The sequence below is a fragment of the Sinocyclocheilus rhinocerous genome, unplaced genomic scaffold (assembly GCF_001515625.1).
Source record: "Sinocyclocheilus rhinocerous isolate Xijiao unplaced genomic scaffold, SAMN03320098_v1.1 scaffold1038, whole genome shotgun sequence".
Classification (NCBI taxonomy): domain Eukaryota; kingdom Metazoa; phylum Chordata; class Actinopteri; order Cypriniformes; family Cyprinidae; genus Sinocyclocheilus; species Sinocyclocheilus rhinocerous.
In genome coordinates, this window is record NW_015632707.1 from 830,282 (window position 1) to 857,827 (window position 27,546).

The window sequence follows — 27,546 nt, forward strand, 5'->3', positions numbered from 1 at the left end:
AACTGTACAATTATGATATATTATTACTATCTAAAATATATTTATAAGTTATAAATGTCTTTAGCGTCACTTCATGCATCCTTGCTTACTAAAACTTCATTAAAAAAAGATAATGAATGATACTTTTGAATAATAATGTACTCGAGACATGTTAAGTCCCATCAATAAATCTTGCTAATAACGCAACACACGGTGAGCTCACGTCAACACAAACAAATCATTTTAGGTACATTTAATATTTATTGTTTCTAGTTTTGCAAACAATTCGCAAGTTCACATTTCAGTACAAAAATAAAAATCCCATAAATTAAACAGACTACGTTTTCACAGAAAACTTCATACTTGGACGTTAACCAAGCAATGGTTAGGCAGCACACATTTGAGTAAATAAAATTCACACATTCAGAAATCAACCGTAAAGGCAAAACATAGCAGTTCTCTATTGCTCAGAACACACTAATACAACAATTCAAATCTAGCACCAAGCAAACTAAAAAAAAAAAAACACAAAACTATTTTTAGTTTAACTTAACAGCTAGATCATTAATGCAAAATCAGTTAATCCATGCTTATCTTGCTACATTTGGCAGGCATGTATGGTTCAGATAAATATAGGAAGCAATAACGATTGCTTGATAGAGTCAGTTCCATAGCCCTGCAATACCATATTATATCAAGTTGTGTGTCAGAAATAGAAATTCTAAGTGTCTCTAATGAATTCTCAAAGAGTGAGGAGGGTTGGGGAGTTCAAGGAGTCTGATGACTGGTCGTTGCTGCTGCTGCCCCGCCGGTGCACAGGCCCACAGCTGGGGAAGACGTCGTTTTCTGGGTAGGTGAACATAAAGGAAGACGTATAGGTGGTGCAGGCCGGGGTGCAGGTGACGACGGGCGTGCAAAGGGGCTCCAGGTCGTTAGCGGGCGTGTAGAGCGGCTCCCAGTCTTGAGCATACAGAGAGCTAGACAGGTCCACGTCGGGGACCGAGCGAGCCGCTTCCAGCTCGGCTTTGGCCAAGAGCTGCAGAGACTCCTCCAGGGTGGGCTCCAGGTCTGAGATATTCACCGTGGAGCTGAAGCTGTCGGTGGAGGCCGTGCTGGAGAACAGCGAGCTGCTGGAAGAAGTCGTAACCGGTGCGTTTGCGGTGGAGACCACTGAGGTAGTGACGCTGTGGATCTCAGGAACCGAAGCGGAGGGGATGGGGGAGACGGAGCTGGAAGAGATCTTGCAGATGGGTTTGTGTGCGGCGAGGATGAACTCTAGCCTCTCTTTCTCTTTGAGCAGGTTGGCGATGTCGTTTTGAAGAGCGGATTTCTCGTCCTCAAGTTCGTCGGTTTCCTGTTTTAGAAAAACAAATGTTGTTAGATTGATAGACACTAAACATTAACTTACATAGTATGCTATACGAAGCGTCTTCTCAAAGATCTGCGATATACTTACAGCTTGCAGCGTATCGGTGAGCTCTTGCCTTCGGTTGCGGCATTTTGCGGCAGCCAACTTATTCCGTTCACGACGGACTTTTTTCTTCTCTTCCTCCTCTGGAGAAAGCTGTGGAAGCGATAACGTGGAGATTTTACTTTCTGAACTGTGTAAACTAATAAACGGATACAGTAGGTGCACTGGATGATCAATCGTTAAAAACAATCTCAGTGCATTGTTTACCTGCTCAACTCTGGCTCGCTTGTTGGAGTTTGGGGACTTGGTTCCAGTGACCCTCATTTTAGGGTAAGGGTTTGGGTTGTAAGCTCGAGCTCCGCCGTTGGAGGGCGCCACGGATGAAATCATGGGCTGAACCATCCACTGCAGGTCTGGGCACGAGGAGATCGCGGTGACGGTTGGCACGAAAGAGGCACTTGAGACACTCAGGTCAGTGAACTCCTGAAATGCACATAAGAAATCATTTAATATATGCCAGATATTGTAGATTATTAAAATATATTTTATATGTTACTTATGAATAAATTATAATGTTTATTACTTATTATTAACCTATGCATTACACATTTAAATTATTACTAGGCTACTCATAATATAATTTGAACACTTAAGCTACAATAAATAAACTACAAAATAATTCATTTTAAATGTTAAATCATTTTAAATTAATACTAATAATTGTCTTAAATACCTGAGTCTGGTTGAGCGGGTAATACGCGACGCTCTCGCCGCTCAGCGACGCCGAGCTGCACCGGGAAGACGCGTCACAGTCGGCGTTAAGGCTGGTAAACATCATCCTGTTCACAGTCGAGAAGCAAGAGCTATCCAGCGCTAATATATCCAGAAAGTTAGAAAGGTTTCAAACGCCTCGGTGTGCTAGTTTCCTGCTCGTCTGCTGTTGTTCTTTCTGTCGGTATCCAAAGTTTGACTGCTGAGCCACAGCGCTCGCGGAGCTTATATAGGAGTCTGTTGACTTACGTCAAAGGGAGGGCGGGGCGACTCGCTGCCAGTGTTTGCATAGAAACCTCCGAAAACACGTCGTCAGGAACGCATTTTGCTGGATACATAACCAATGCACATCTAATGCAAACTTTTAAGCTTAGTACATAACAAAATGTTTGTAAAAACGTTCGTAGATTAATATTCTGAATGAAAACGGAGTGGAATACATGACGTTCCATAGCAGGGTATCCCACGACGTCATTTACCTTATATGGAAAACATCCTGAAGAGGCGGAGTGCTGATGGGAAACACTCTGTGCAGTGTAAAGCATTAAGTACAGATACTTCGAGAATACTTCATTGTTTTCATAAACAACTTATAAACTACTATATTTACAGCAATAGTCAATTATGCAGTTTTAGCATTACCGTATTATTACATTGTATAAATGCAGTTAGTGTAATTACATTAAATTCGTATAATTTTAATGCAAAACTATTTAATTCAAACTTCAAATGCTTTTTAATTACAGTTCAAGTTCAAGCTATGTTTACCTGACACTTAATGTTCTTAGATTTCATACTTTCTGCGAAGCACAGAACATGGATGGCCTCGGGCTGTGCTCGTGCCTTTGCGCAATAAAAGGCGTGTCGGAAGAGTAACATACAAACACGCAGTAATACAGTCTGAGCTGCCTTCACGCGTTTAATGAGGGATTCCTTTGTAATAAAACGCTGAGTTGGTTTCTTAGCTGTGAGTATCGCGTCACTGGACCAAACAAATAATCACATGATTTAAGATTTCTAAATGTTTCAAATTCTAGGCTATGTAAATATTTTAGGCCTATATCAATAAAATATTAATTAACACGTGTGTCTGTTGGTCTGAAGAGGCGGAGTGCTGATGGGAAACACTCTGTGCAGTGTAAAGCATTATGCAAAGATACTTCGAGAAGGCTTCATTGTTTTCATAAACAACTTATAAACTACTATATTTACAGCAATAGTCAATTATGCAGTTTTAGCATTACCGTATTATTACATTGTATAAATGCAGTTAGTGTAATTACATTAAACTCATATAATGTAATGCAAAACCACTTAATCCAAACTTCAAATGACTTTTAGTTACAGCTCACGTTCAAGCTATGTTTACCTAGCACACTTCATGTTCTTAGATTTCATACTTTCTGCGAAGCACAGAACATGGATGGCCTCGGGCTGTGCTCGTGCCTTTGCGCAATAAAAGGCGTGTCGGAAGAGTAACATACAAACACGCAGTAATACAGTCTGAGCTGCCTTCACGCGTTTAATGAGGGATTCCTTTGTAATAAAACGCTGAGTTGGTTTCTTAGCTGTGAGTATCGCGTCACTGGACCAAACAAATAATCACATGATTTAAGATTTCTAAATGTTTCAAATTCTAGGCTATGTAAATATTTTAGGCCTATATCAATAAAATATTAATTAACACGTGTGTCTGTTGGTGTGTGTGTGTGTGTGTGTCTGTATAGCTATATATAGAGAGAGGTGGGGGGGTATTATTTTTTTAAATATATATATTTAGTCATATTTGTATTTATTTATTTTAGCAACTGGGCCGCACAATGTCTGTTTGGATATATTTTGGACATTCACTTTCCGCCATTAGCTACGGGTAAACATGACAGAAGCAGGTAGTTTTGTTATTGATTAACAAACGAAAACAGCTCTATCAGCGTTCCCATGTGATGTCATATTTTACTGCTCTACTTCTGTGTTCGTGTTTTGTTTGATCTTCCGCGTTGTCTAAGCGACGCCCCTCCCACTGACGTCACTGCAACCCGAGCCTCTGCAAATGAACTCTGAAGTTTCGCCTTTCACTGACGAAAGTCTGTTCTCACTATTGACGGTAAATAACAATGCAATGATTGTGTCTACTCTAAAGTACTTTAAAAACTAAAACAAAAAATAGCAACCTTTATTTCATTAGAAATGTCACTGTCATCCCTTTTTTTTAAATTGAACAGGAAAATGTGTCTGAGATACTGGACTTAGCTATTAGTTACTGACAATAACTGTTTACTGCAACTGCTCCTAGGTCATTGCACAGAGACCTTTTCCATTTTGAAAATGTGATTTTTTTTTTAAAGCAGAATTTTAAACATTCTGTCAGAAAAGAATAATAGTGTTAAAAAGAAATTACATTGTACAGTCAATCTCAGCTGAATATTTAAAATGCTGGGATAGGCTATAATCATGCCTTTAAGCAGGCTGACAGTTTTATAATTTATTTAGCCAATGCTGGCCTTGTGCTCATGGTCATGAGACCACAGTGCGTTTTTAAAAATAGAATTTAATCTTTACACTTATCCAGTTATTAATAATCAATTGTTCACTGTGCAAAATCATGGTAACCGAAACCTGTGATTATTTTTGATCACCTTGTGACAAACCTAACATGTGTAATAATAGATGTGCTAAAAAAAGAAAACATGCAAATACCCTTGAGGAATTCATATCCTGAAAAGATGATAATGTCACTGTGACATCATGTTTTTAGGTATGAAGAAGAACAGGCCAATAATGGCTTCCTCGTGGAGAAAGAACAAAAAAAAATATATAAAAATATAATTTATATCAATTTTTCAAATATAGACAATATTTTTTAAAATAATAATTTGATTAAATAATAATTTACAAATATTTTTAATTTTATTAAAATCATTTTATTTTGGTAATACGTGTTGGTTTTGCGGAATGACCCTGCATACGGCCCTTTTCCCTTTATGAGAATCACAGATCAGAAACCAGAGGCGGATCTGCCGGGAAACACTTGGACTGTGGACAGAAGGGAGGCCCCACTCACACGCCCTCGTGTGAAAGCAGGATTACCTCATCTGAGCTATGAATAGAGATTTTCACACAGGTTATGGAGAAGAACAACGGCGTTTTCTACCAGTCCGAGTGAGAATTAACGCATAAAGCCTTTGGGTTTTTGTGCAAATCCTTAACATGATAGACAGAATAATGTCTACCAGCAGACAGTTGTGAAATGGACAACTTTATTATAAAAAAAGCTTAAAACACATACTTAGATAATTTTGGCTACTTGGCGAAGATGTCGTCATAAGAATGTCACTGAATTAAGTGTGATATGATAAAAAATAGGCTGTGCCGCAGTAGCGCTGCAGAAAACACCGGATGTGCCATATATGGTCAAGACACGCAGCTCTCTGATTGGCTGCTCACATTAGCGACAGGGTTGTTGCTGGAGCGCTCTGAGTGGGAGATCCATCATTGTAATTGACAAGGGATACGAAAAATCAGTTTTTAATAGAAAGGGCGCGGTTGAAATATCACAACAATTATTTCATTGTTTAATTCTCTCTTATCATTTGGCATACTCGTTGAATAACACTTTCTTACACTGATGATGTCAAATGCAGTGTGTATTTTTGTTGTTTATTTCTTTCATTTATATGCCTAGTGAGACAATCACGCGCTTGCAGATGAACCATCTTATATAGAGAGATATAAATCTCTATAATATTAATAAATCGCAACCTCACGCAGGAATGCAAAAGAGAGGCTGCAAACAAGGCACGTAAAATTACGTATCTTGTTCATTCATGTGAAAGCTGCAGCGTTGTAATTTAACTAAATAACCGCATCGGACGCTTTATTTGGATGCCTACAATGTTGAATCAAAGCGAGAATTGTTTTGAGTCAGGCATATCTGTGAAATGCCGTATATATATTTGGCTCGTGCTTAACTGTCTCCCCTCCGGATCAGTGGTACAGTCTCACAGATTTCATTCATAAAAATCTGCCTCGCTATAAAGAGAAGCAGCGTTGATGGCTGGTGCCTCCTAGCGTAGTAACCTCAATCTAGATTTTAAAATAAATAAAAAATAACCCTGAAGAATAGCATTTGGTGACATTAGTCACATATTAATCTGGTTCCCAGCATCTCCTGGAGCGATCTAGCAGAAGTGATGCCTAAAATCGCGAGTGTTTCGCAGGTGTCTGAAGAACAGCTGCTGCTCACATCAGCTTCTGAGATGAAGGATACGCAGGTATAATCAATTGCATGTTTACCTGGAATGTAACCTAAATGTACTATTTAAAAGAGCTGTGATTAATGATTTATGTGTATGTGATGATTTCATTTTTTTAATACAAACAAATGATTGATGTAAGTTGTCATGGACCATATATGATGAACACATTTGCGTGCTTGTTCTCAGAAGACAGGTATTCTGAAGGATGCTGATGCTCCCTTTGTTCCAACGGTCACTGCTGTAGCTTCAGCTCCAGATCTCAAGTGGATGGTCCTGTTGACTGACATCTCTTCAGTGTCGCCCTGCAGACACGAGAAATCACAGAGCTCATCTCCCTCCACAGATGCCAAACCGGCTCGAAAAACCTTCACTGGCCGGAGGAAGGGGGTGAAACATCAGGTAAATACCTATATCATATATATATATATATATGCTCAGCACATAAATTTTATTTTTGTTTAAATGCTTTTCTGAAGAAATCCACATTCATCTGACTGTAGAAAACATATGATACACATGATATTTACATATAATGATATTTACACATGATATTTACATCAATGATCTACTAAGGTTCCATTAAGAACCTTTAACATCCAACATTTCAGTTGCACAAAAGGTTCTTTATAGTGGAAAAAAGGTTCTTCAGATTATTAAAATGTTATTTTATGGTTCTTTTAAGAACCTTTGGGGTCTTTGGGGAACCTAAAATGATTCTTCTGTAAACATCCTCATTATTTTTAAGAATATAATTTTAAGTAAAACTAGTCTAAAACTGGTCTATGCATGCATGTCTTAATTTTGTGTACATTTGTTGTCACTCAATTATGTATTAACCACAGATATATGCAGGTATTAGCCATTAAGAAAACACATATTGCTATTGCTACTTTACAATATGCATATGGCTTTTAATCAAACTCAACCGCATTCCATTGATACTAATTAAATTTAAATTTTGATTTATAAAAACTACTATTTTTTTCCTGGGAATCAAACCAAATATCAAAATATATCAAATATATATATATTAATATGAAAGGCATTAAAAATAGAAAACTGTTATTTTTAAATTGTGATATTTCACAGTATCACGGTTTTTATTTTATTTTTAATCAAATGAATGGTGCCTTGGTGAGCAGAAGAAGACTTTGTTAAAAAACATTAAAAAATCTTGATTATTCCAAAATATATATGAATGTGCATGTGTTTTTTATTTCAGCTTTCTCCAGAGGAAGAGGAGAGAAAGAGGATCAGAAGAGAAAGGAATAAACTCGCAGCCGCCAAGTGTCGAAATCGCAGACAAGAGCTAACCAACAGCCTCCAAGCTGTAAGTTTACAAACCGCTATATTCTGCAATAGCCTTCTTCAAAAAAGATAACTTTGTGCATGACATGATTATAATCTGCATGTGTATAGGAAACCGATAGTCTCGAGGAGGACAAAGCAGCTCTACTGTCTGAGATCGCCAATCTGTTAAAGGAGAAAGAACGACTCGAACTCATCCTCTCTGCTCACAAGCCCCATTGTAAACTCACAGAGGAGACGGTGGCAGAGAGTGAGGAACAAACCCAAGCCCAGAAGGAGCAGATTCAAGCTCGCAGCACCTCCCCAGAACAGGTGCCCACCTCCCCTCAGCAGGCCGACCCCACCAGCACTGCGATCTTTGGCGACTCCGACATCCTTCTGTGCTCCAGTGCCGAACTGGGCGCCGCTGAAGTGGAACCGTACATCGATATGCGAGATGTGTCCATGGAAGATTTTAGCGAGGTGATTGACAGCAGTGATGACATGGATCTGTTAGTGCCAGATATTGACCTCACTAGCTCTCTGGGTCTGAGCGAATGGGAAACCCTGTACATGTCAATGGGTGGCGGGTTGGAAGCTCTCAGCTCGCCTACATGCAGCCCCACCTGTAGCAGCACCAACGCCGTGCCCGTCTTCAGCTTCAACAATGCAGATGTGGAGAAGCATGACAGTGGGAAAGAGGGCAAATCTAATGCAGCCAAAGAAATCTCGACGACTTTATGAAGCTTCTGGCACATCATTCTTATGAATAAAGGTTCCAAAATGGAGTTTCCACAGTGACCCCTCCCCCCCCACCCCCCCTGGACCATTGGAACCATTGATGCCAATAATGAACCTTTATTTTTAAGTGTTGTTTGCTGAATGGTTCTTCTATGGCACTGGTGTGAAAACACCCTTTTGGGTTCCCAAAAGAACCTTTCAATTAACAGTTCTTAATTTATTTTATTTTTTAAAATTAGAACATTTGAATATTTCAAAGATTCTTTTTTTCCCCACAATAAGAACTTTTTGTGCAGTGGAAAGGTTTCATGGATGCCAAAGGTTCTTCATGGAACCATAAATGCCAATAATGAACCTTTATTTTTAAGAGTGAAATAATCTGAGAAAGAAGGGTGAGCTGTGAAATATTATTGATGAACCGAAAAACCCTCATAAAAATGCTTTCATAAATGAGTCTGACATGTTCAACATTTACAAAATATAGTGAATGCTGTGCAGTAGATGTAATGTGACCCTTACATCCAGTCACTATAGTCATTGTTTGTTTCTTCCAGATGTTGACATTGTTGAATATGTTGTTCATCCTGTGAAAGACATGCTTTTATGCACTTTTGTACTATGTAGGTACGTGTATCAGTTGGTGTAGTGATGTACAGTGCAGTCTGTTACACCGTGTCTTTAGTGTGTGACTAACTGTTTTATGGTATTGTCCAAAAAAAAAATCTGACCATGGTGGCAAAAAAAAAAAAATTCATTATGCATTTTTTGTTCTTCCTGCTTCCTTTTCAATGGTCTGGCATGTTTGTAATAAACAAAGAATAAATATCAAAATTAGGAAATGTGTGAATTTATTTATTTATTTACAAGTGAGCCATGAAAAAGGTAGAAATGTAAAGCTTCTCTTTTAAGCACTTGGGTTTCTTTTATTTGCCAGCACGAAAATTAATGCATCGTTTCGATTAAAAATAAACATTCACCCACGTCTATTATCATTCCATGAATTTCGCGATCCATCTATTTCTAAGGTATCTGTGAAACGGCATTCACCCACGACGATTCGTCAATACCGAGGCTGTTGTCACGGTCGGAACGTTCTCTCTAAGCCTGGCACGCAACGTAAAGCGCCTGACGTCACTGCGTATTTGCACGCACGCATTTTTTTTCTTTTGGTTGTACTTCCGTGCCCATATTTGGCAATAAAATCGATCTGTTGTTCTGCCTCCATGGAAACAGCAGAGCAGTGTTTCACCAAAGAACGTTTTCCCGGTCGATCTGGCAGAAAGAGAGAGAGGAGCGAAGCTGTCGGTATGTTACGGGAACTGTTTTGTATCTTTCAGGACTTCAGTTGGGTTTCCAACGTACATTTTAAGCATTTACGTACGTTCATATATAACGAACAGTCCGTTTCTTATAAAATGGCCTCTGCTCTGTTTGCAAAGTTGTAATATTTTCGATGAAAACATACGTAAGGTATGGCTAAAACCCTCTTTCAGTGTAGTAACTGTTTGCGAAAGCAGTCAAAAACTGACTGCTGTTCAAATGAGCATTTAAACTCATGTTTTTTAAATTAAGCACTGCTTATAAGAACTAACTTAAATTAATTATAGCAATACACACACACATATATATATATATATATATATATATATATAATTTCATTATGATCTCAAGACAGTTAAACCCTGTCACATGACATTTCTTTATGTTTTCAAATAACTTTTGAAATAAATTATTATTAGTAGCCTATTCCACAATTGCTTATATTATAACATGGCTCAGTGTTCACCCGTATCATTGCTCAGACTATAATTCAACGCTCAGACAGACTGTAATATGAGCATAATAAAATCTGTCTTCTGCTGCAGGTGAAGCTCTGTTTCGCCACACAAGCACCTCAATATAGAGACACACGGCTCATATCCACACACCTCCACTGCTGCTGTTGGCAATGTTTACAGCGTGTTCTTGGCACAAACACAATGTAAATATCTCATGTTGGCCACTGTTAAAGTGCAAGGATAAAAAAGGGAACCTGATGGACAGACAGACAGATGATGGTCAGTCGATTCACGTTCAGCTTTTGATTAGTCAACATGTGCCCCGCTAATGATTCAACTGGCCAAAATAAAATTATGTCGGCAGGACTTCCTCTTTTTTGCATGATTCAGGTTGCAGATAGTGAAGTTTATAGTCAGCTGGATATCTGGTGTGCCGGATGTTCTTTGTTTTTCTTCTCATACATTTGACTTAATATTTTTAAGATGTTGCAGATTGTATTTAAATCCACAAGCTCATTTGTATTAACACAACGATTAAATTAAATGTTGATTCTTTGTACAGAATCACAATGCAACTATCATGCACACAGCAACTTGTATGCAGAGACATTATAAACCCGCCATATTTTGCTCTAGGAAATCTTTTGCAAATAAAATCAACAGTACTTTATATAAATGTGGCAGGTTGAAAGCACTGCATATTTCTGATAATGCAGCATTATATTCTGTTTAAGCACATGAATAGTGAATAAATGTTCATCGGCCATAACTGATTTGTGATTGTGCATTTCCAAATGGCTGTATTTCTGATTATATTATATTTCCAGGATCGGAAATGGGCTTGTGTTTGGAGCAATGTCTGGTTGCTGTTCGGTTTAAGTCTATAACTGTCTTGAGTTTATTAATATGATCGTGAAATGCAGAAGTGTTGTACTCAGCATTGCTCATCGGGATTTGAATGTGTGCGTACAGTCATTGAAGGAGGAATCATATCTCATCACGTTTTATGCCTTTTTAACCTTTTGCCCTTAAAAAAAGGGTAGACAAGTTTGCATTCCTGCACTTTTGGTGTGATAAATCTTTACAACGAGACACATATTGTGCATTAAATGTAACTAAAGACTGAAAATCCCAGGCCTTATGAATCCTGATGACTCTTCTGATGAAACAATAATGCTGTCGGACAATAATTGTGGAAGAGGAAGTTTGTCTGTGTGTCAGAGGTGAGGCACAGAGGTGATTGTGTCTGCGGTCAGTCTGTCTGTATATTTCAGTGCATGCCAAAATATCCAGGTTGGATTGTTTAATCATAAATACGTATAAACCATACTTGGCTATAGATTCAAAAAAGAGATGCTCATTAAATGCCCATTTTATTAGACGGATTTCTCTCTCATGTGTCTGTGGGTGCGATCAGAAATACATTGTGTAGTTAGTCTCTCATTATTGCAAAATATTATTTTATTATTTCAGATGCATTCAGTTATATGGACCAACGGCCAGTTATACGGTTTATTTGACCACAGAATGCCATGACTGACCAATCAAAACCCAAGTATGTGAGAGAGCCGTATAATAAGATGATATATTACAGATGGTGAGCTTAACTTATGTCTCCACAAAGCAGCTTCAAAGTCTTGAAGTCTGGCTCAAATGAAATAAAGCAGATACTGAAAGCCATATTTGTTTTGGGCATTTTTCACTGCAGATTTTATTGGAACTGTAAATCAGTACAGTACCATTTAAATCACTCTAACTTAAAGGCAGAGTAAGCGATTTCTGGTAGCCAATGTTGATATTTGAAATCACCAAAACAAACACGCCCCTACCCCAAAAGGGTCTTGCCCCTATTTTGATAGCTCCGCCCCGCACATACATACGCTACCCAGGCAACGATTAGTTCTGTGAAACAAAGCAAAACCAATGTTACACCATGTCTACGGACGTGAGCGGCGCGGCAAGGAAACTGCTGCCGGGTTTTATTTATGACGTGCTGACACAAATTTCAAATGGTTTTCAACGGTCGTTTGATCGCGTCCAGCGTAGCAGACTTTAGCTGTTGTAGACACGATGTTACTCACCTATTGAGAAGAAACAAAGCAACCTCGACGTCCGATCGCAGGCCTCCGCTCCTTGAGTTCTCTCCAGCGCTGGAAAGCTAATCCGATATTTACACGGGTCCTACTTCTTGCCTTATCGTTCCGCAGACGTTTTCCTCTTTTGTTTTTTATCCGCCATCTCTATCTTACTGTCGCTCGGCTCGGCTAATGTCCGTCCCATGCACTGAAAGCTCTCTCCCCCACATCACGAGTAGACACGCCCCTTATTGCTGATTGGCTACAAGTTTGTCTTGCTATTCGGCCCGAATCAGTTTTCTAAAGTGTTTTTGAAAAATCACATACCCTGCCTTTAAAGAAGGTTAGTAATAAACTCAAATACTGCTTAGTTTGCTATGTAACAGCTTGTAGATATCGCATTGGACCTGTAAGAAAGTGTTATACAACAGGATAATGCCGTAGTCATATTTTCTCTTGAGGGTGTGAAAACTTGTTTAAGCTACTTTGTCAAATGCACAAATATCTCCATATAGTATTTAGGCCTAGACATTTTAGCCACACATGAAATGAATGTCTTTGTATAACAAAATGCCAAAGAGTGTCCCTGTATCTGTGCTCATTTGATACAAACTTCACTTTTCAAAGACATCTTGCCTTCTCCCACCTTTTTCATTATATTTGTTTTACTTTTAATCATCTTAACATTAAAGTGTGAGCTCAGTTTCCCTCAAGTTCAAAGAGGTGTTTTAGCAGAGAAACCGCAGGTGCAGTTCACACCTGCGCTTCACAACCACAAACCGTCACAAGTATTTTATCTTCATTTTCAACAACTAGTTGTTTTTTATCACTTTTGAGAAGTTTTCTGCTTGAAGCTCACTTGTGCTTTGTTTCTGTAAAATAAATGCCATTAGTTTGATATTCTGTTATACAAAGACTTCCGGTCTGTATTCGATATTCTGTACTGTATTACACCGTAATTTGAATATAAACATCTTTATTGAATATTTGTAAAATTGATATTTTATTTTGTGACATAGCCTGGGATTTCAAATTGAGGGCCATGAAAATGTTCCAAGAAAAACAGCGTAATAACTGAAATACGTTTGATTAAAACTTATTTTAAGAATTAATAAAAAGATTAATGCATAATTATTAAATAAATAGCAATTTAAAAAAATAAACAATACAGTATCTAACAAAAACAACAACAAAACTAACAAAAAAAGCTGTAGGATTTACTTATAAACAATTTTCACTCAGAAATCGCTACATTTCACAAAGAATTAAAAACAAATAGCAAATATCACATTGAATTAAATGTGACATTTTGAAGAAGAGAGACTATAAAGAAGTATAGAGAAGTATTTTCTCGTTAAACACACTCCTAAAAAACAGCTGAAACCATAAGCTCCAGCCTGGTCATAGCTTGCAGACTAGTTTTAGAGGGGTTTTGATCACTTCTTTAGCTGGTCACACCAGGTTGGGAGACCACGTGACTAAAACCAGCTGGAAGACCAGTATAGACTGGTTTTAGCTGCAGGGTTACAGTCTTCGTTTATTTACAAGTTCATAAAATCATTTTTACAGCGTATAAACAAATGTAATAATGTTACATAATAGAAACTAAACATTTTCCAAATGATAGGGCTATTTTACGGATAGCCTACCAGTCAAAAGTTTTTGGACAGTAAAATTTTTAATGTTTTTTGAAGAAGTCTCTTCTGCTCACCAAGCCTGCATTTATTTGATCCAAAGTACAGCGAAATCAGTAACATTTTGAAAGATTTTTACTATTTAAAATAACTGTTTTCTATTTGAATATATTTTAAAATGTAATTTATTCCTGTGATCAAAGCTGAATTTTCAGCATCATTACTCCAGTCTTCAGTGTCACATGATCCTTCAGAAATCATTCTAATATGCTGATTTGCTGTTCAAGAAACATTTTATTATTTTATCAATATTTAAAACAGTTGAGTACATTTCTTTTAGGATTCTTTGATGAATAGAAAGATCCAAAAATCAGCATTTATTTTAAATAAAAAGCTTTTGTAACCTTATACACTATACCATTCAAAAGCTTGGTGTCAATTAAATATATATATATATTATTATTTTTTTTAGAAATTATAGAAATGAATTATTTTATTTAGCAAGGATGCTTTAAACTGATCAAAAGCGATGATAAAGACATTTATAATGTTACAAAAGATTTCTATTTCAGATAAGTGCTGTTCTTCTGAACCTTCTGTTCATCAAAGAAACCTGAAAAATTCTACTCGGCTGTTTTCAACATAGTAATAATAATAATAAATGTTTTTTTTTGAGCAGCAAATCAGAATATTATAATGTACTTACTGTCCAAAAACTTTTGACTGGTAGTGTATTTAGAATAGAATTCATTTTCTAAACGTCTTTGCAGATGTTTGCGCTGTTTGATTCGTTTTTTCGTGGGTCGCGTACTGAAACCCGAGTTTTCCTGAAGCTTCATTACAGAAAGATAAACACATGAGCTCATCATATTGTGTTGTTTGTGTTTTGATGGGATATCCCGCGTCGGTGGCTTCAGGGAGTCCCGCGCTGCTGTGTTGTGTGTTGTTTGGTTGCTAGGGGGCGGGGCCTAGCTCTCTATTCTCTCTTATTTTTATAACGTCTGCTGGCGTCACGCGCGGAGAGTTCCGCATTCCACAGCGCCCAGCGATACATAAACGCACTGATGCAACGGGAACAGACGCGCAAACGAGCTGAACGGACGAGCAACCGCCAACTCTCAGCACCGAACAAGTAAGTGCTTTATTCTGCTGGTATTAGAATGCATTTACACTGTATTCACAGAGTTGAATTCGACGAGACATCAGGCGCGTTGTAAAGGTCGAACATACGGATTGAATAAACTGCTGCACTTCAGATGATTTCATATTTATATAGAGACAGAACTGCATTGACAGTGAGATACAGGCTACTAATAAAACCTAGGGATGAATTCCATTATATTCATGCATCACTGATGTCCTGAATGTATTTTCCGTAACAGCCAGGTTATTTAATGCACACCGAAGTACATTATGTACTGTACTTTAACTGTATTGTTGTGCGCAGCGTTTTCAACCAGGGGTCCATTAGAGACTTTTAAATGTGATACATTAATGATTTAATACCTATTATAGAAGGTGGCAATATATTTTTTTAAAGTTATTTAAGAAAGTTGTCTATTATTTTTGAAAATCTTGCTTTTTTATATCAGGGGTCCCTGGTTTGCCTGAGGGTCTTGACGGGGCCCCTGAGCGTTGAAGTTTGAGAGCCCTGGTTTAAATGGCTAGACAATGTCAGAGAGTTTTATAAGTTAGTCTTGCAGTTATGCAACAACATTTTCAAATACTTATGTTTTTATATATGCATTTTTATTATTTCAACGTTATATTTGTACTTTGCAATTATTTTGTCACACTATTGAAGTCAGCTGCAAAACACCTAAAAGCTTTTTCAATTACTGGGCATTTACTGCACCTGAAAAATAGCCTATTTTTATTCATGAACGTAAATCCGTCCTAATTGTTTCTTAATGTTGAAAAGTGTTCTTTTTTGAACTTCTAATAGTCAAATGCAAACAGAAATGCTAAATCGTCTCCAGTTTTGCAAAAAAAAGGAGAAAAAGAACAATTTGCTTCCAATCTTAGATATCATCAGTAAAATGTGTTTTTCTGAAGAACCTTGAAGAATGTAGCCAGAAGCTGCTGCGAATGGCTTGAGGAGTTTTTCAGGATAGAAACATGTTTGACTGTTACATAATCTTCTAATGGCCTTTACAGACAATTCACTAGCTCTTTTAAGCCTCGGTTTTAACATGCGTAGGTGTTGTTTGTGCTCTTGGGAATCTTGAAGTTTCCCTATAACTCTGTGAGAAGCAGATTTACAGAGTTTGTGTTCCTCTCATGGAAACTTCATTATTCTCTGTGGCTTTCCATTGGAGACAATACGCATTTTGACCTATCAGTCCTTGTTAAACTTATTCCAAAGTAAAAACTCTTCTTAAACTTGTGAAAAAAGGTCACACTACTAGTGTTTTCTTTAACCCTCTTGTAGTTGTCCAGTCATTTTGACCCTGAGAGGATTTTCTTTTTACTGAAAATGCTAATAAAGTTTATGTCATTGCATTGGACTAAAACCTATACTGACTTTGCTTAAACACGGTATAACATCTTCCTAAAAAATCATTCTTGCACTTTTTAGGATTGGCCTACAAGAAATTGCTTATAAATGCTTATATATTATAGCATATGTGACCCTGGAGCACAAAACCAGTCTTGAGTCGCTGGGGTATATTTGTAGCAATAGCCAACAATACATTGTATGGGTCAAAATAATCGATTTTTCTTTTATGCCCAAAATCATTAGGATATTAAGTAAAGATCAAGATCATGAAGATATTTTGTAAATTTCCTACTGTAAATATATCAACTTAATTTTTGATTAGTAATATGCATTGCTAAGAACTTTAAAGGCGATTTTCTCAATATTTAGATTTTTTGCACCCTCAGATTCCAGATTTTCAAAACTTCATTTTTGATTAATAATATGCATTGCTAAGAACTTCATTTGGATAACTTTAAAGGCGATTTTCTCAATATTTGGATTTTTTGCACCCTCAGATTCTAGATTTTCAAATAGTTGTATCTCGGCCAAATATTGTCCTATCCTAGCAAACCATACAGCAATGGAAAGCTTCCATTTCACAAAATTGACACTTAAGACTGGTTTTGTGGTCCAGGGTCACATATATAAATGCACTGTATAAATATCGCATAAAATCATTTTTTGCATTCAGCTTGTTTTCTTTCAATTAGCACAGGTTTTGTAGCTCATATAGCTCATTGATCTGATTGAGTTTATGCACCGCAGTTTTTGAGACATTATTGCCAAAATGATCCACAAATAATGCTTTTTTGACTCAGAAAGCTCAGATCACTGAGGCCTACAATCAGTCAGTTCCAAAAAGAAACACAAAACCTGTGCGAACTGAAAGAAAACGAGTCAACAAAAATATTGAATCCAAGACTTGGTGATAATCTAAATCTAAAGGATTTTCAGGAAAGAACAATTCATACTATTTGCAGTTGCACTTGTATGTGTAAATGCACTTTAAGATGATCAACAGAAGCGCTGACATCTCTCTCTCTGCTTTCTTTGTGAAGCAGCAATGATGCCTGGTCAAATCCCTGATCCGCTGATGACGGCCGGTTCTCTGCCCAGCGTCGGTCCTCTGGCTGGCATTCCCGGCACCAGCCTGACAGACCAGCTCAAACTAGCAGAGCTCTACAGCCTCGGGGCGGTTCTGTCTCCTCTCATCCTGAACAGACACGCCAAGAGACCGTTCGACGTCATCAAGGGTGAGGTGAGAACAAAACATGACATTTAACACCTACAGACATTCAAGGCCAGGTTCTGATTGCATCTGGTAACTCAAATCGCAGATTGCATGTTACATGTTAAAACAAATGCAGACAGGTTAAGTAGTTCAAAACATATGTGCAACAACTGAGAAAGTGAAACCAACCTTCTTTTGTTTGAGAAGCTTCTTTGAAAGCGCTTTACTGCCTGGTCAAGAGGGACACCTGGTGGACACAAGAGTTACCATTTGTTTAGGTTTCTTTGAAATGGTTCAGTTTATCTAAACATACTGTGCATTCTAATAACAAATATAAAGCCATTCAGAATTGCACAACACATTTTTTCATGCAACTGATTTTTAATGACGTTTTAAAAACATGTAAACACTTTAGTGTCATTTGATTGTGTATAAATGAGTAAGCGTATATCTAAACGAACACATTGGAACTTTCTGTCCACAGTCAGATGACGATGAAGAACGCAAGAAAAGAAGGCGAGAGAAGAATAAAGTCGCAGCCGCTCGCTGTCGAAACAGAAAGAAGGAAAGAACAGACTTCCTCCAGAAGGTGAGTTAGAAAATGTACAAAAGCCCGTTTGAGGATTTATTATCAGTCACTGAGGGGAAAGGAAAAGAAAATCGAGTCAAACTTTATTTTACAGTGTTCTTGTTACACTTATTAAGTCTTACTATTATTAATGACTATAGCAGCAGTGGTTGACATGCAATTTCAAACAATTTCAGCAGTTTACTGTGGTGTAACATGCTAAAAGTTATTTTATATATCGTTTATTAAAAACTCCTGATGCTTATGTAATTTTTATGCATGCATTTTTCTTTTTTTATGATATTAATTTAGCAATTATATTGAATATTTTGTGCTTTTAATAATGAATTTGTTATATTGCAGACCTTTAAAATGAACTTTAAAACAATTTTATTTAAAAAATATTTAAAATGACATTTGATTAAAATCTAATGCTTGTGTAAACATTTTTAATTATATTAATTGAGAGTTAAAAACTATTTGAAAGAATATGATGCTTGTGTAGGCCTAATTATAATGCATGCCATTTCTATTATTAAATTACTATCTTTTAATTTTTTGTCATAACTTAGATTTCATGGGATATTTGTGCTTCAAAACAGAAGTTTTTGAACCAGTGAAGGTAAAAATGTCAAAAAAAGTCATTTTATTAAAAAATATATATATTTAATTTTACATAAAATGACACTTTTAATTAAATTAAAAATTTTATTAAAATATACAATTTAATTAAGTGTCATTTTATGTAAAATTAAATATTTGTATAATTATTATGCATACAATTTTTATATTATTTCTTTTTAATTTCATATATATATATATACATATACAATTTAATTAAGTGTCATTTTATGTAAAATGTAATATTTGTATAATTATTATGCATACAATTTTTATATTATTTCTTTTTAATTTCATATATATATATATACATATACAATTTAATTAAGTGTCATTTTATGTAAAATTAAATATTTGTATAATTATTATGCATACAATTTTTATATTATAATTTCTTTTTAATTTCTTATTTTTTTTACATTCTGCAAATTGAGAGATTACGTGAAATACTTTTGCTTTTAAAAATTAAATTATTAAATTTAATTAGAGAGGAATTTATATAACCACTACCCAGTAATATTATAACATAAGTACAAGTAGCTCAAAAATGTACATCAAGCTCACATTGTTTATTAGCATTATTCTGTTGTTAGTAATGTAAATACCACCAGAGCTGTCACTTGAATTCACACAACTTTTGTAAATAACCAATAACATGAACACTGTAAAATAGCGTGTCTGAAAAATCAAAGTGTGTTTTTGTCTCAACAACTTCAGAAATGTGTCCGGTGAGGCAGTATAATTAACCAAACACTTTCTTAGGAGTCTGAACGGTTGGAGACGCTGAACTCGGAGCTGAAGTCTCAGATCGAGGAGCTGAAATCGGAGCGGCAGCAGCTGATCGTGATGCTCAACCTCCACCGGCCCACCTGCATCGTCCGCACAGGCAGCGTGAGGAGCCCCGAGAGCGACGAGCACGTGCTGGACCAGCGATCCGAGCGGTCCGACTGAACACCACACCTCACCACAAACACACAGCTGCTGTCAGGACACCAGCACAGGAAGAAGAAGATGCAGGACATTCACTGTCAGACAAAACAGTCTGGCATTTCTTGTAAAAATCAGAGCTGAAGTCTCAGATCGAGGAGCTGAAATCGGAGCGGCGGCAGCTGATCGTGATGCTCAACCTCCACCGGCCGACCTGCATCGTCCGCACAGGCAGCGTGAGGAGCCCCGAGAGCGACGAGCACGTGCTGGACCAGCGATCCGAGCGGTCCGACTGAACACCACACCTCACCACAAACACACAGCTGCTGTCAGGACACCAGCACAGGAAGAAGAAGATGCAGGACATTCACTGTCAGACAAAACAGTCTGGCATTTCTTGTAAAAATCACCAACATCCTGTCAGTGTCAGTTTCAGCATGAAGAAAAAAAGGAGGAGGAGATTTGTGTGGACAACAAAGATCATCCAGAAAGCTCAAAGACGTTTGAAACGCGCTCGTTATGCTGCAGGTGTTGAGAAGCACGCCTGGCGTCTCTCAGTTGATCTGAGCGATTCCTCCAGCGGCCTGCAGGTGGCGCTGTCTGATAAACTGTTCACTGACGCTGGCGTCTCAATGGACCGATTGTTTACAGTTGTTAGCACTATTTATTGTATGTACATTTGTATTGTGCCATCACGTGATATGGTGAATTGTATGTGTTTTATCTTCAGGGTGTCTGTTGAACGGCCACTTTTGTTACCAAATAATGTTTCTTTGTTACATGAAGCCACATTAATTAAAGCCTATTTTCCAAATACAATTTGACTAGTTCATTCATTCATTCATGCTTTTTTTCTTTCTTTTTTTGATTGATTGATTTAAAAAAAATATATATATTATTTTAAAATGATTTATTATTTTTAAAAATGATTTATTATTTTATATTACTGAAAACTATAATACATTTTTATATTATTTTAAAATATTGTGTATTTAGTTATATATTTATTTACTATTTTTATATTTTAAAATAGCCTATTCTTTATTTTTATTTGTTAAAGGGGTCATATGATGCGATTTCAATTTTTCCTTTCTCTTTGGAGTGTTACAAGCTCTTGGTGCATAAAGAAGTTTAAAATATTTTTAACATTTTTAAATATTACTTAAAAAAACTATTAATAATTATTCTATATTATTTTAATATTACATTACCTTTATATTATTATATTAATATATTATATTCTTCTAATTATTTTTTGTATTATTTTTTATTCATTTTAAACAATTATTATTTATAATTTTTTTATATTTTATGTTACTTATTTACTTAGGCTATTTATTAACTATTTTCAAATATTATTTATTTATTTATTATGCTTAAGCATCCCATGATCGTACAGAAGATATGAGGTTTGGAGAATGGATTGATGGATGGCTTTTATATTTTATTTTATGATTTACCCTTTTTTACGTTACAAATGTATAATATTTGCATTACTCTTAGATAACTTGATTTTTTTCCCTTTCACTTTCTTTTTTTTCAGTAAACTTTGTTTGTGGAAATGAGATGTTGTCACAAAGAAATTAACTTGAAAAAACCAGGTGATTTCCACTGAGGTTTCCATTGACTTACAGTTGTTTTCCATTGATCCTGTGGTTTTCTCCTTTCAGAATTTAGTCAATTTAATACATTTTTCCCCTATCACCCAGAAATTTATTTGGACACTTAAGACACGAATATATGACATATATAATATATTTGGATTGGCTTATCATTTGTGAAATGTTTGGCTGGAAAAGCTGAACACAGTGACATTCATGTGTTGTACGTGTCGATTAGTTTGCATTTTAGGGCCGCTTTATAATTTATAATGAAAACAGCTGAAAGCCGGCTTGAGTGGGTTGCTTGTCGTTTGTTCATTTTCTGTCTTTAGTTCTTGTTGTCACGTCAGAATTGGGTTGATCAGCTTTCTTGAGGTCTGGCTTCAGACTTTCTCGCTCTGAAAGCTGCTTTGATCAAATGTCTGACCTTCTGCGCAGCAGCTCCAGCCTCTTAAAAATGCGTCTTTTTGGCAGAACATGTTTCTCACGTGGGCGGTTGTCAGAATCTGCTCCTCACCCTGTTTCTCCAAGAGCTTGAGGGGAAAAAAATGTTGGTTGGGTGCCACTGAGTCCTACCTCAAGAAGTGTGAGATTTCAACAGACAGATCTGAACACAAACAGCTCATGAGAGCCACCGCAGTGACCTAAAAACAGCACTTCTTATAGCTGAGATCAGAAATCCAGCTAATCTTATTTAACTCTCCAGAGTGTTTCACTGTTTCAGTATTCACATATTTCAGTATTTCACAATGTCCATTTTTCAGCATGTTTCAATATTTAATTTGTTTGCATTTTATTTTTCAGTATTTTTTTATTTAGTCATTTATCAGACGCTTTTATCCAAAGCGACTTACAAATGAGGACAACAGAAGCAATCAATTGTAGTACTAAAACAACTAAAAACAGATCCAAAACTAAAAGCTAAAACTTTATAAATACTACTTATACACATTTTAAAAATAAAGAAATTAAATATAAATGACAAATGCATACAACAAAATTCCATAAAGCTAAAAACGATTCAAAATAGTAAAGAACAAAAGGTATAAGAGTATAATAATGATTCTAACATAACACTAAGCCAAACACCAAAAAAACAACTACATATATGTAGTTTATTTATTATATTTATATTTATATATATATATACATATAGTATTTCAGTAGGTTATTCAGTTTTTCAATAATTTATTCTGTATGATTCCGTTTTTTTTTTTCATAGCTTATCCATCCATCCATCCATCTATCTATCTATGTCAGGTTTTCAGTATTCCATTTATTAAATTTTATCTTTCATTCCTTCAGCTGGTTATTCAGTTTTTTATTCAAATTTTCTAATTAGATTTTTGTTTAAATCAGGTTATTGAGTCATTAATTTAATCTGTATGACATTGTTTTTGTATTCATCTATATTTCAGTGCTTCCTTCCTTCCTTTTTTCTTTTAAATTTTTTTTTTAAATTTTATTTCAGCATGTCTGTTTAAATATTCCATTTTGATCTGACTGATATTCTAAAGCGTTTCCTCCTCAGCTCGATTCAGATGGTTTCTGAACACTTCTGTTCACTCATGCATGAGTTTTAAAAACAAATCAAAACTCTTGCTGCTCCGCCTGAGGAACAGTCGTTTGTGTTGTTGCCTGCCTGGATGGTGTTGACTGCTAAGTTAACACATTATTGAAATGACCCTTACAATTCCAGTAAAAAAAAAAAAAGAAACTTGAAAAATTGACCTATGACCTTCAGTACAACTTACTAAATACTGTACATCCCACACTCACAGCCTCGCTTTCAGTTGTTTCACATTAAATATACCAACTATATTATTACGATTTATATATATATATTTGTGTGTCTTTACATGCTAATTTTGACAGCACTAGGCCATATGCCTAGTATATACCAAATACAGTAATATTATGAAATATTATTAAAATGTCAAATAACTTTTCTATTTGAATATAATTTCAAATGTAATTGATTTCTGTGATGGTGAAGCTGAATTTTCAGCATCATTACTCCAGTCTTCATTAATTTTCATTATTTCGGTAGGTCATTATAGTATTATAGGTAATATTTTAGTATGTCAATATTTAATTTTTTTCATATTTGAGTGTCTTATTTAATTACTATATTTTGGCATGTCAGTACTTGAATATTCCATTTTTTTTATTTTAATTAAAATGTACTATTATTCCCTAATTCAATATTTAAATATGTTAATATATTTGTATTTAGTATTTCAGTTTAGTTATTTTATTTTTTTGTCTGTCTGTCTGTCTGTCTGTCTGATTGTTTTGTGTCATTGTTTCAGTATTTCTGCCTTTGCATTTTATTGTTTTGTGTATTTCTGTTTTTTGTATATTTATTGTTTTGTTACTCAGTAATTGAACATTTAATATTTTTAGTTTATATTTTGCATTTGGTATTTCTTTTTTTATATTTCGCCATTAATTTATTAATAATAATATGCTGATTTGCTGCTCAAGAAACATTTCTCATTATTATCAATGTTAAATACAGTTGTGCTTCTTCATATTTGCTTACATTACGACTCTTTGGTGAATAGAAAGTTCGAAGCATTTATTTAAAACAGAAACATTATAAAAGTCTTTCCTGTCACTTTTGATCAATTTAACGCATCCTTGCTGAACAAAAGTATTAATTTCTTTCTAAACGGAAATCTCACTGAGCCCTAAGTTTTGAAGGCTAGAGTTTGTATTGCTATGCTGAGCGTGCAGAATGCATCTGGAACTGATCTGATGGGAACAAGCGCTCAGATGAGCATCTGTGGATGTTGTCTGTCTAGTGATCTATCAGAATTCAGTGCAAGGCCTTGAGAAGAAGCTCTAACTGATTCGTGATGTGTGTGTGTGTGTGTGTGTGTGTGTAGGTGGAGTATCCAGTAAGCGCAGCACAATAGCAAACTATCCATTCACATCTCTGTGGCTTCTCATCTTACTCACACACGCTGCCCAGCATACGTGATGACTGCAGAAGATTAGGCGTTAAACGGCAAACAAACAAACGCGTTTGGTAAAGATACAAGCGGCTTTCCCACAGATCACTGCGCATTACTGCACTAAAACCTTCAGAAAGACACGCAGCTGGTTTTCACTGCATGTTTAAGGCAGCAATTAAAGAAATATTTTTCTCAGGCATGACAGTTTATCATTTAGTCATCCTCATTTTACTAATTTCTTTACTCATGAAGCACAACAGGAGAAATTTAAGAAGAACAAATTGTTTTTCCCATGCAATGATGATAAATAGGTAGCTTTTTAAAGGCATAAAAGATGCAAAAGTCATAAAATATTGTAGTTCACGTGACATATTCAAACACTGACGTACTGAAATCTAATAACAAATAAATAAATAAAAACACTGTAATATTAGTAAACTGAAAAACATGGCACTGACATACTGAAATCAAATAAATAAATAATAAAAACACTGAAAAATGAGAAAACATGGGATATTCAAACACTGGCATGCTGAAATAAATAAATATGCAAACAAACAAATATGATAAAATTCCACAAAATAATGTTACTAAAAGCGAAAAAATAAAGAAATACGTTATATAATTTTATAAGTTGCGTAATTTTGTCATATTTATTTGTTTGTTTGTTTATAAATAATAATAATAATTGATATAAATTAAATATAAATAGTAATATTTAAAAAGAACAACCACTAAAAAAGGGCAAAACATAAAATATGAAAAAAAAATACAAAACATTAATAATTACTAAAAAAAACTACAAATATAAATAAAAGCTAATTCAAAATATTCATAAAACTATAATAGTATATAAATAATAGTAAAATAACACTGCCCCAAACTTTTGAACGGTAGTGTATATCAAATTTAGTAGATTAATTTCACAAACATAGAAACTATACGCTATATATTTCTAAGCGTCTGCCAAATAAATAAATATAAATGCAAATGTGCTATTTATAAACTAGATTTGTACGTCGTGCAAAACCCGGCAGCATGATGTTGCAGTTGGTCTGATGATTTTCCTATTCAAGCCAATGCTAAAGTGCTCTGAGCAGTTAGTTTTTATAATATGTTTTGGGAGTTTCTTGGCTGTTTTATCAGGCTTATATTTAGAAAGGTTCTAGCATGCATGTCCACTTCTGATCGAGTGGTTTGTTCTGTAAGAGCAATATTAATGTTATGCTTGCCTTAGCAAACAAGGCTAATACGTTTCGGTTTCCTCCTCCATCATCGCATTTAAAGCAATCTCCAGCTCAGAAATCCCAGCAGTTCACACAGTTTCTCATGATGAGGAAAGCGAGAAACCCTGAGGCCGCTTTTGTTTAAATTTCGGTGTCATTTTGGGGAAGGCTGTGTTTGTGTGGAGCTCTGCTTTCACTGCATGGCACTGGGCGGCATTTGCATCACTGACAGTAACTGCGCTGTTTTTGGCGCCACTGGATTGTCAGCGGACTTCTGGTGGGAGACCTGTCATCAACGGCATTTATGAAAATCTGCTGCTTAAAAAATTCTGCTGCTGTTGACCTTATGGTAATGTGGAGGGTGAAGTCATGTGGAATTTTTGAGCTTAAGTGATAGAAGTGTATCAGTGCACCTGCTGAAATACTCCACAGCAGAAGGGGAAGCACCTCTCTCACTCCCTCTCTCTCTCTTTCTCACTCACTCACGCTCTCTTGCTCTCTCTGCCTTTCTCTGTCTATCAATTCAATTTCAAATTCAGTTTCTTTCAATTTATTACTGGCATAACAAAACTGTAGATAACTGCAAAATAAGTGAAATGAAAGTAATTATAAAAAGTGCAAAGAATTGTTAAACAAATAGAAGTAATAGAAATGTAATAGAAGTAGAAGTAGAATAAAAAAGTAATGTAAAACAATAAAATATTAAAACAAAAGGAAATTAAAACAAAACAAAATAAAGTCAAAAAAATAAAATAAATATTTCCATATTTTCTGAGCTTGAGTGGTTGTTTTATTTTATTCTTTTATTCTTTTATTTTAGTTTAGTTTTTATTTTATGTTGCTATGCAGCTGAGTTGTCACTCTAAAATTATTGTTAAACAAGTCAAATAAAATAATAAAATAAAATATTAAAATAAATAAAATAATCTTCTATGATTCATTCTTTTTATTTTCTTCAATGGGCAAACAATACATTCCATTTTCAGACAATTAAATGTATAAATAAAATAATAAAATCAAATAAAAACTATTAAAAATTATATCATATATGTTCTTAAACGGCTCTTAATTTAATTTATTATTTTATTTTATTATTTTAAATGTTGCTGTGTAGTTGTTATATAAAGTTATTACCATGACTAGTATTATTAAACAAACTAAATAAAAATAAAAATACATTTAATGAAATAAAATAAAATAAAAATAATAATTTAAACAATTAAATATTTTCATATATTTTCCAAGGAAAGCTTGAGTGGTACTTTTATTTTATTTTGTTTTTTTTTATTTTATTCATTTTTTTTTAATGTTGCTGTGTGGTTGCTAGGGTTTTCTGAGTTATTACTGTGAAAGTATTATTAAACAAATAAAATAAAATAAAATAAAAAATACTAAATACAATTTTAAAAATAAAATAAAATAAAAATTATTTTAAATAAAATATTTCCATATATTTTCTAAAGACAATTTGAGGGGTGCTTCCCAATTAAAACCCACCGCCGCAATGCTAATATGTTCAGTTGTGCAGTTGCTAATATGTTCAGAGTGTTTTTAGCATGTTGCTAGGATGTTCTGAGTTGTTGCTATGAAAAGACAAATGTCAACAAGCCGCATGTTTATGAGAAATCATTCATGTCTGTAACACAAACAGCACAGGGTGAGTTATGCAATGAAGTTTAACACTTCTGTTATGGGTTTGTTCAGATCATGAGCAATAGGAATACTGACACTTCACTCGGTAAACAGCACTAATGAGTCTGTCTCTCTCTGTATCTCAATGTCACACACAAACACACACAGGCAGTCGGGATGCTGTCTGCCAAGATTACTACACAGCAAACTTGGCAGTGACAGAGTTAAATTTTACTCCAAGAGCTAAATAGATGTTATAGTGGACCAAAAAATATTTGTACTCTAAACATAATTTTTGCTGAATAATTTGTAATTAGCTGGTGATGTTAAGTGGATATATTAAAAGTTCTCTTAATTTCTCTTCAG

General features: G+C 35.2%; 3 protein-coding genes across 6 annotated transcripts; 2 read left to right on the forward strand and 1 right to left on the reverse strand.

Moving 5' to 3' along the window:
• Positions 1 to 220: 220 nt before the first annotated feature.
• LOC107742716 (proto-oncogene c-Fos) lies at positions 221 to 2,365 on the reverse strand. Its single transcript, XM_016555752.1, has 4 exons — positions 2,124 to 2,365; positions 1,658 to 1,873; positions 1,436 to 1,543; positions 221 to 1,333 (listed from the first exon to the last, which is right to left on the reverse strand). Exons 1-4 carry the CDS (start codon positions 2,226 to 2,228, stop codon positions 722 to 724), a joined length of 1,041 nt encoding a protein of 346 aa, XP_016411238.1. The 5' UTR covers positions 2,229 to 2,365; the 3' UTR covers positions 221 to 721.
• Positions 2,366 to 6,058: 3,693 nt separating this feature from the next.
• Positions 6,059 to 8,517, forward strand: LOC107742739 (proto-oncogene c-Fos-like). Of its 2 annotated transcripts, none has more exons than XM_016555770.1 (4): positions 6,059 to 6,432; positions 6,604 to 6,816; positions 7,640 to 7,747; positions 7,837 to 8,517. In XM_016555770.1, exons 1-4 carry the CDS (start codon positions 6,352 to 6,354, stop codon positions 8,446 to 8,448), a joined length of 1,014 nt encoding a protein of 337 aa, XP_016411256.1. In that variant the 5' UTR covers positions 6,059 to 6,351; the 3' UTR covers positions 8,449 to 8,517. The 2 variants fall into 2 exon arrangements, with proteins under 2 accessions (XP_016411256.1, XP_016411257.1); XM_016555771.1 differs by having other exon boundaries at positions 6,607 to 6,816.
• A 6,441-nt stretch (positions 8,518 to 14,958) lies between these two features.
• LOC107742717 (jun dimerization protein 2-like) lies at positions 14,959 to 20,482 on the forward strand. 3 transcript variants are annotated; one of them, XM_016555754.1, is made up of 5 exons: positions 14,959 to 15,064; positions 17,473 to 17,672; positions 18,130 to 18,234; positions 19,597 to 19,641; positions 19,914 to 20,482. In XM_016555754.1, the coding sequence occupies exons 2-5, from the start codon at positions 17,478 to 17,480 to the stop codon at positions 20,055 to 20,057; spliced, it is 489 nt and encodes a 162-aa protein (XP_016411240.1). In that variant the 5' UTR covers positions 14,959 to 15,064; positions 17,473 to 17,477; the 3' UTR covers positions 20,058 to 20,482. The 3 variants fall into 3 exon arrangements, with proteins under 3 accessions (XP_016411240.1, XP_016411239.1, XP_016411241.1); XM_016555753.1 differs by lacking the exon at positions 19,914 to 20,482 and having other exon boundaries at positions 19,597 to 19,901; XM_016555755.1 differs by lacking the exon at positions 19,914 to 20,482 and having other exon boundaries at positions 14,973 to 15,064; positions 17,476 to 17,672; positions 19,597 to 19,901.
• The last annotated feature ends 7,064 nt before the right edge of the window (positions 20,483 to 27,546 follow it).

Bases quoted from the DNA above. Each gene is read 5' to 3' on its own strand.
- LOC107742716 (XM_016555752.1), bottom strand. From the start codon at position 2,228: ATGATGTTTACCAGCCTTAACGCCGACTGTGACGCGTCTTCCCGGTGC. The intron at 1,544-1,657 runs GTAAACAATGCA...TCGCTTCCACAG, and splicing joins AGCGAGCCAGAGTTGAGCAG to CTTTCTCCAGAGGAGGAAGA. The intron at 1,334-1,435 runs GTAAGTATATCG...TTTCTAAAACAG, and splicing joins TCACCGATACGCTGCAAGCT to GAAACCGACGAACTTGAGGA.
- LOC107742739 (XM_016555770.1), top strand. From the start codon at position 6,352: ATGCCTAAAATCGCGAGTGTTTCGCAGGTGTCTGAAGAACAGCTGCTG. The intron at 6,433-6,603 runs GTATAATCAATT...GCTTGTTCTCAG, and splicing joins CTGAGATGAAGGATACGCAG to AAGACAGGTATTCTGAAGGA. The intron at 7,748-7,836 runs GTAAGTTTACAA...GCATGTGTATAG, and splicing joins TAACCAACAGCCTCCAAGCT to GAAACCGATAGTCTCGAGGA.
- LOC107742717 (XM_016555754.1), top strand. From the start codon at position 17,478: ATGATGCCTGGTCAAATCCCTGATCCGCTGATGACGGCCGGTTCTCTG. The intron at 17,673-18,129 runs GTGAGAACAAAA...TTCTGTCCACAG, and splicing joins TCGACGTCATCAAGGGTGAG to TCAGATGACGATGAAGAACG. The intron at 19,642-19,913 runs ATCGAGGAGCTG...CTGAAGTCTCAG, and splicing joins ACTCGGAGCTGAAGTCTCAG to ATCGAGGAGCTGAAATCGGA.